This window comes from Tuber melanosporum (assembly GCF_000151645.1).
Source record: "Tuber melanosporum whole genome shotgun sequence assembly, scaffold_16, strain Mel28".
Lineage (NCBI taxonomy): Eukaryota > Fungi > Ascomycota > Pezizomycetes > Pezizales > Tuberaceae > Tuber > Tuber melanosporum.
Window position 1 is genome coordinate 1,071,405 of NW_003298819.1, and position 8,449 is coordinate 1,079,853.

Sequence of the window (8,449 nt, forward strand, 5' to 3'; positions counted from 1 at the left end):
TGGGTTCCTACATGGGTATCTAACCAATTATAAGATTAGGTCGGAGAGGGATTTTTTTTTTGCTTTGCATGATTTGCTTCGGGGGGGGGGGGTGTATTGTGCGGTGCGGCAGTGTGGGTACTTGTGGGTTTGTTGGAGTCGCCTCGGTGAGATTAACTGAATGGCTTTTTTCTTTCTGTTCCTTTCAAAAGAGGCGCTCTGGTATGGTATGGTGATGATGGCAATGATGGATGTTGGAATCAGCTCCAATCCTTATTGTTTTCCATTCATGATTAGGATATTAAAGAAGTCCCCCCCCCTTCGATTCTCTTCAAAGGCCAGGCCTAACTGGCACAATTTCGTAGACAGGAACGCTAATGCTGTGGTGGTAAAATTACTCCCACGCTTTAATGAATGGATAGTTAAATTCTCAGCCCAATGGAGAGCCCAGAAACACGTTGGGAGTTCATACTACACAATCACCTGTCTCGTCTGAACAATAAAAAGAGTGGTCTGTATTTCCCTTCGATCAAGGAATATAATACGCCCCGATGAACCGGAGTGTCGAACAAAGGCCTGGCCATCTCAGGTTTGTTCTGACCCCAGATAGTTTTATGCAACCCCTGCGGCTCATATCGCCGAGAATCACTAGCGCCCATGTGCTACTACTGTACTTGTACAGTACAGCCCCCCGAATCCTGTGCTAATCTTCCGATCCCCTTAAACTTATTGTTGAGAAGGTGCACTCTTCCTACGAGTACCAACCCGCCATTGCAATTCTGTACCCATGGACAATTCAATAAGAACTCTCTTCCCCTCCCATAATCATTCTCCCGTCAACCTGTTCAACTCCTCAACCTCTTCCTTACTTCTCGGTACCGTCAAATAGTAATACCCATGCGTGATAGTGTTAGCCGCCACAAACCCCGCGGTCCCGAGCGGCGCGACCCGTCCGAATCGCAGTAGCTTCCCAAGCTTTCGGGGGCTCCCGTTCATGATGCAATATATAGCCGACCAGGCCGCGGTGGTGCCAGCGCCATCGATCGGCGCGTTATCGTACGCCATCCAGCCACTGGCTGCGAATAGCGACGAGAATAGCAGGACAGTCCACGGTCGGGGGAGGAGTCGGCTGTTGTAGAGGCGTTTGGAATCTGGGAGTTGGTAGAGGACTAGTGAGTGGCTGATGGGTTAGTGATGCATAGTTGATAGGGGTGGAAATTTTGGGGTGTGAGGGGAGGGCAGGGACTGAACTTGCGATTGAGGAGGCCCATGCTGGCAGTGGCGACTCTAGGGGTTTGTTAGTGAGGGGTCGAAGGTCAAAGGAATGAGGGGAAGCAGCAGTATATATCATACCAGCGTACCGGCGGCCACTCGTATCGAGGAAGGTCTTTGCTTGATGGGCTATTGCTCCGGACATTTGATGAAGCGACTGTAGTGAAAGGGTATGAATTTTTATTTCCCGAGTTAATTGATGCACCCGGGAAAGAGGGTAGACTAGGAGCATCGGCCCCTAGTCTAGCGGAAGGCAGCCGATGAGGTCATCCGGGAAGGAATATTTGCGGTTACAGGGTAAATAAGGTACCAGATTTAGAGCCAGCTCTGCACCTTTACGCGTGCAGAGACACCACGTTGACGGTCAAGGGTCGGCATGACAGGTCGTTTCGTGCGCAAGTGGGTGAAGCGTTGAAGTCTCTAGGAATACCTAGTCTACTCGAGCGCGGTAATCAAGGTAAACATGACCAAAATCACGAGGGGAAAATTTTTCATGACAATCCAGCATACTGCAAAGACGGGTGCTTGAAACTTTATATTATATACAGCACACATTCCCAAAACACCAAGTTACCCGCCGCTGATCTGAAGTTAAATAGAACCGTACCGCCAGAAGTGTCTTGAGTTCTGGTGGTAAAAATTGGGCAACGCCAACCCTTTAAGAAAACACCTCCATATCCAGTTGAAACAGAAAGGGAAAAGAAGAAAAATAAATAAAGTAAAGGACGTGGGGAGAGTAAAAAAAAAAAAAAAAAGGAAAGAGGAAAGAGGAAGAAATGAACCTAGGAGAAACCACGCGTGTTCGTTTTAGATAATGTGTAGTAGGACCGAGCAAGACGTAATTAATAAGAAGTTATGTCTAGGTCAAACAAAAATAATAATAATAATAATAAAGCAGACATTTTCTGAACAATGCAAAGCTTTTTAAAGTTCCGCAAGCGGAAGGAGACATAAAGAAACAAACGTTTATTTCCACAAGAAACGAATCGGGTCAGTCGTAGCAAATTTGGATTGCACCGTAAAACCTTCATGCCCTGACCGCTGGTAGGTTGACTGTTTCGTCTATCGTTCCGGTGCATTCATCATCACACTCCTGTATCGAACAGCCAGGTGGCATTACCGATGGAGGGACCCACCCCCACTGCTTCGCAGAGCCCATGCAGGCCTCTTCACGATATAATTCGATCCTAAGCTGATCGAGAGCACGACTCTTTGGACCTGCAAAGTGGCGGTATTCATCAAGGATCAAGGTCAAAGACCAGGCTTGGACCTTTCGGAGGCAGCCGACAACGCATCCGGTACGGTGCTAAAGGATATGAATTAGAAGAGAGGCAAAATGTGGGAATATATATATAGTTTAAACACCTTTCCCTTGTTACAGTGAATAAGAATGGGATGGTTGCGACGGTCCAAGATAATGCGAAGAGCTGTGGAGATTTTTTCATCCGAGACTGTGGCGGATATATTAGTCGTAGGCTCCGCTAGAGTTTGAGCCTTCGCCTATATACTCACAATTGACAAAAGGCACCTTGTTACCGGGCATGCCAATTTGAAAGTGTTTGATGCCATTCTGCCTCATAAACTCATTATTTTCGGCAGGGTGGGTCTCGGACACCAGAGTACTGCGGCGTAATGGTTAGCACCGGCGACCAGAGAGCAAGCCTTGGAGCCGCGTTTTCATACATAATGCTCTTCAGTTTAAGTTCCTGAAGATAGGGGAAGTTTTCAGGCTTTGGGAAACTGCTCCTATAGACAAATCCACCGTTCCCAACCATGGCAAAGTTGGCGGGGGGAGTAAGGGATGATGGACTCATGCTTGTGTGGGTTCTGGGAACCTTAGGGGGGGGGGGGTGGCTAGGCTATATAACGGAGTATGATAGGATGGGTGAAGGCGTTCAGGAGCGTTCAAAAAATATGTGGTGTTTACTTGTGCCTGCCGGACAGGCTTTTTTATATGAACCCCAAGACAACCTAAACCCATAGCTTCATAAACTCTCATCCCGACTTACTAACGCTTCGGCATCGTCCCCCCGCTCTCCCCCCTGGTCGGTTTGGACCTACATGCTTTGTCCTGTGTCATCGTCGTAGCACAAGTATCATATCTGGCAATTAAGGCGACCAACCATATGTGTTGCTGCTTTCGCCTACTCCAGCACAGGAAAATAAAAAGACACAGTACACACAAAGTTACATGCACCGTGGCATGTCGCATTTTCGTTCGATTATTGCTGTCACCACGGCACGCTTACGCTCGGCCATTGATGCAGATGCGGGCGCATTGAAAACCTTCCATCCCCAATTTCTCCACAATGTTCATCTCGGAACACGGTAATTCGCATTGCCATCTTTACCACTCGCACCGTGCTTGGGTTCAGATCTGCCTCCCACCCCTCTTTCCCCGCCTTCTGGGCCACGTGTTACCCAGGAGAATTATGGCGGGGGTTACCTTTTTCCAGTTGAGCATTTTATGGGGAAACACCAAACAGCGCGCGGTAGTGACGGTAGTGACGATGGTGGGTGGGGGCACCACTCAATGACAAGCATTGGATGACAATCCACGCGTCTCCTTGCACGACGGACACTTGCACAACTCTTTGGAAGTCGACCGTGACTGCTCCGAGCAACGGATAAACAGTATGCAACAATATTGGGGAAACGTGAGGAATGCTTGCTCTACTCGAGCATGTGTAGGGATCCGACATGGGAAGAACTCTGCTCGTGTAACCCTCAGGGTCGAGATGCTGCGGTGGGTAACAGCTCCTGTGGGGCATGCGATATCAGTTCGAAAAAACCACCCTGCAGCTATCGTCACTCCCGCATGTGTATACTCGAGTATGATGACATATAGTGCCCGGACGAATCTATTTTCGAATGCTGCACTCGAGCACCTATCCAATCGCTTGAAGTCCGGAATATAGAAAAGGCAGAATTGTGTCGTGTGCATTCATTAACCCCGGCCTCAGTTCACTCTTGGGATATATCATACATGGAGCTACAGCTGTGTCTAGGATTGGGGCTGCTCGAGTTTAATGTCGCAGTCTCAAATCTTCACTAATCGAATTTGCAAAGCGTTAGAGGCCACCCTTTGAGTTTTAGCCAAACCAGACATACGCGAGGCGACCGACTATGCGGACCTCGTATTAATGTTATTTTTTTTTTTGCATATTGATCAATCATTACAATCATCCGGTGGAAGTCCGAAGCGGGAACGTGAGCACGCGCCTAGAAGAATGCGACTTCCAATTCATCTTCCACGCTAGGGAATCACGGGAATCGGAAAAGATATTTGCTTCAATATACCTTTTCTTCCTTCCCTCCCCTCGAAACTTCCGGTAATCAGGACAGATCGCACTAACCATCGCAACTGAATGCAGGCGGATTCGAACCCATTCTTGCTTTGGTCGAATCGGAATAGAGTCTAGAGTTGTGCTATAGCCTGATTCAACCGTCAATTGCTAAGAAGTGCCATCCGATCGATGAGCATCTGCGATACTCTCACTCTCAGCTGTTGGTCCGGGTCCGATCCAGCATGGCGTAGCCCGGCTATTAGTCTAATTTAAACTTCACAAAAATGGAAAGGGGAAGACTGGTCTGCAACGGTTGCTGCTGCGGGCCAATTGGGTTGGGGGGATTGGGGTCTGATTCGGTGCGGAATTGTAAATATCTGTGCAAATGTGGGTTTATAACCTGGAATATAGGAATATAGCTTTCCCAGCATCCACGTGAGTATTGACTTGCCATGACCACCGCCCGGCTTGGAGGCCAATGCACTGTATCTAAGAATTTTTTTTAATTTTTTTTGGCTTGTTTTTCTGCCCGGGTTGGTCTTGGGAGGCGTATATAGGGATCCAAGCGTGGACGGACCCCCAGAACCACATAAGGTCAGATGAACTACATCAATTCTTGGGGCACTAACTTATGTTTTTGGTTGCGCTGCGCCGATAACAGTCTAGATATCCTTGCGCTTGCAAACCGTTCATTAGGGACTGCGACACCAGCACAAGACTAAGTGGTCATGTCATGAATATTTACAGATCGGATAACTTAGTTTAGTCCACTCACACCCTCGCTCAAGACATTAGGTTATTATTTCTCGCTTATTGCAGGGAGGAATCGCTATACAAGCACTTCAGAAGCCAATGTCGTGCCCACCTTAAAGGCTTGATAGGTAGAGAGATGAATAACTTGGACATTAAGTTAAGGATCAGAGTAGGCAACCGTGAGAAGCACAAAAATAAAAAAACGGGGCGCTATCGGCCATACAACAAACAGAAAATGAGGTAGTCATACCTCTCAGCCCTCAACGCATCCCTGACCTTGAGGTAAACTTTGGAAAAACCTTCTCTTGGCCTTCTGAAACTTGGAAAGGTCAGAGTCTGCAGTCTTAGAGCCTTTGGTATCATTAACGGTCTCCTTTATCTCCTCTCTAATTGTTTGGACATCATGCACAGAGGGCGCACTCTCTTTTTTAAACAGGTTGGAGTCTCCGTCTCCGTCTTCCTCCCCGTGGAGTTCTTCTATTGCTGCTTCAAATTCCATGGCTATAGACAGTTGGGAAGCGTTGCCCAAAGCGCTCTCGGTAGGGAAGGAAGTATCCTCGTCAGACACGGAATCTTCCTTGACCAGATATATCGGTCCACCTCCTTGGTAGCGTGCGAGAGGGGCTCTAAGAGCCTTTACTTCTTCGGCGCGCCCGTTGCGCTCGTCGAGGAGATTCATCGCAATTTCCTTCTTTGTTGGATTTACTACATTGAGAGTTAGAGCTTGGGTTTGGGAGCCAATGGAAATCTGAAATTTCCAGGGGATAGTAGAGGATGTCTTACAGGGAATAGGAGGAGAAATTGATCCTGCTATATACGGAGAATTTGGGATAACCCTTGACGGCTTCTTTGGCGTAGTTACATGGCTGTCTGGTTTGGGTGTCGAATGTTAGAATAAGGGCTTATTATTGCGGGACTTGTAAAGAATTAGGCGGGGGATGATCAAGCTTTAACCAAGGCTACTTACTCACGGCAGTCGCCATCCCTCCTAAATCCCCTCGCTCCAATCTCCGGACAATATCACGAAGCTTAGCGACCTCTTCCCCCATTGTGATGACATGGTCAGCCATGATGTGATACCTATTGTCCTCTTCTACTCTTCGCTTTTCCAACTCCTGCAACTTCATATTCTCCATCCCAGAAACACTGCTTATGACGATCTCCGATATCCTGATAAGTGCTTCCGAGGACATCTTAAGTTTCATCTCGTTTTTCATTTCGGCCTTCTTTCTCGCCCCCTCCACCCCCTCAATAATAGACCTAAGTGATTTAATCTCGCCGTTCTTGGCCTTCACCTGCTCCCTGAGTTTTTCTATATCTTCGATGTAGTCCAACTTCAACTTGAACTCGCTTCCGAAGAAGTGCTCTGGCATTCGGCCACCGTCTGCAACAGAGAGGTATAGCTGACCCTCCTCGTGAGAAGCTCCTTCTCCATAGCGAATTTCCATCAACTCCTTCCATTTCTCCACATGAAAGTCCTTGAACAAACGCTGACGAATCTTGTTGAGAGTTACTGGGACTAGGGGGTGTGTTGTTAGGGACTCTAGCCGTTCTTCCGAGCTATCACCCTTTAGACGGGCCTTGATTTTCTCGATCACGATCCTTTCGTCTCCTCTGCTCTGAACATACCATCTATCAATCTCGTCAATGAGGCGAATGACCCGAATTTTGTATTCCGTCGTCAGGGTCCCCGAGGGATTGGATAGATCCGGGAGGGCTCCATCCTCGGGAACTAGAATGCTGTCAAGTGATTGGTTCTCGGAGATCCGGGTTAAGGTAAACGGGGCGGCGTGCTTCTGTTTGATAAGTGCTGGTGCTTCCGGTTTTAAAATTTGCTTGGCCCTTGGAGACTTGGACCCTTTTAGCCAGTTATTCATTTTGAGGGGAAGGAAGGTACGAATAAGGTCTGATATCACGAATTTAGTGAAGGGTGAGTGGAGAGTGATAACTTGTGATGTCTGGATCAAGATTAAGGTGGGAGAAATCTCCCCCCCCCACCCGAACCACGGTATTTCAAGGACTCGGGGATTCCATTGAATTAAGCACTGGCTCATGAGATGACTTCTGGACAGCCCTTTCTAAACTAGCAGCAACTTAGTATATTCATGTAATATCACTCGAACGTCTTAGCGCCTCACATTTGGCATAATATCCCTATTTTTCACATGTAATGGAGAGATCGTTTGCCACGGTTTAGAACTTCTGGCAGTTCTAAAGTGAGCTCCATAAATCCGGAAAGCGGAAGGACCATCCTATTTTAGGCGACCAAGTAATAGTACGAGGTGAGTTGTTGAAGGAGCTCACTGGAGAAAAATAAAATCCAAACCCAGGTGTCTCTATTATATACACCCCCCCCCCATTTGTTGACTCATGGGCAACGTCCGTTGTAAAAAAGATGGCTTTATATGCTCACCAGAGCAGACAAATTTTCCACTAGTCTATAGACAATAAGTGCCTTGCACTCGCACAAAGTCACCAGCCCTCGAGGCGTAACAAGGTCAGGAAGAAAGGGTAAGGATGAGGAAACAGAACCCAGCACCTCTATTGCCTCTTTGAGCTAAGGGAAACAGAACGAAGGGTTTTGCCTGAGGTCTCGAGGGTGTAAGTCTAGCGCAGCCTCCATACCCAACTTCTAAAACTTTTCCGGGTTAGGGAATGCTGGTATAGCGGTCTCTATGGTGCAAAGCTTATCTATCCCCCCGATCAAGTGGCCTCACCCCTGAACGGGGATTCCCGGACGTTACTTGCTTCCACAAGTGTGCACTAAAATGGAGCTACAGCTACGACCACTAAACAGTATACATAAAGATGTAAGTCAATTAAATTCGGTGCAACCACCACAGCCGCTGGAGATACTGGTTCTTTTGATGGAGGGGCATTTACAAACGGGCACTTAGACAGTTGGGATTCTTGTTTCTGTTTCCCGTTGGTATATGATATTTGTTCTCTTTTAGGATTCTTGGAGTGGAGAGGTTGGGGGGGGGGAGTAGCTGGGCGGCGCGTTAGCTGGTCTTCTCTCTTCTTTTTCTATTATCATGCAACAGACATTGGTAGGAGAGGTCCAATTACGATATCTACCGGTACCGGTATTACACTTTCATCATTATCCTAAGTTATGTTCAACTAAATACACATGGCAACGAATAGCCAACCAACCC

At 47.6% G+C, this 8,449-nt stretch overlaps 2 protein-coding genes; both read right to left on the reverse strand.

Moving 5' to 3' along the window:
• Window positions 1-472: 472 nt before the first annotated feature.
• On the reverse strand, window positions 473-1,483 carry GSTUM_00004950001 (uncharacterized protein; the record flags this gene model as incomplete). XM_002836776.2 has 3 exons in its annotated part: window positions 473-1,148; window positions 1,231-1,266; window positions 1,333-1,483. 3 exons carry the CDS (start codon window positions 1,481-1,483, stop codon window positions 805-807), a joined length of 531 nt encoding a protein of 176 aa, XP_002836822.1. The 3' UTR covers window positions 473-804.
• A 795-nt stretch (window positions 1,484-2,278) lies between these two features.
• On the reverse strand, window positions 2,279-3,026 carry GSTUM_00004951001 (uncharacterized protein; the record flags this gene model as incomplete). Its single annotated transcript, XM_002836777.1, has 4 exons — window positions 2,279-2,557; window positions 2,617-2,702; window positions 2,764-2,873; window positions 2,935-3,026. 4 exons carry the CDS (start codon window positions 3,024-3,026, stop codon window positions 2,279-2,281), a joined length of 567 nt encoding a protein of 188 aa, XP_002836823.1.
• Between the last annotated feature and the right edge of the window lie 5,423 nt (window positions 3,027-8,449).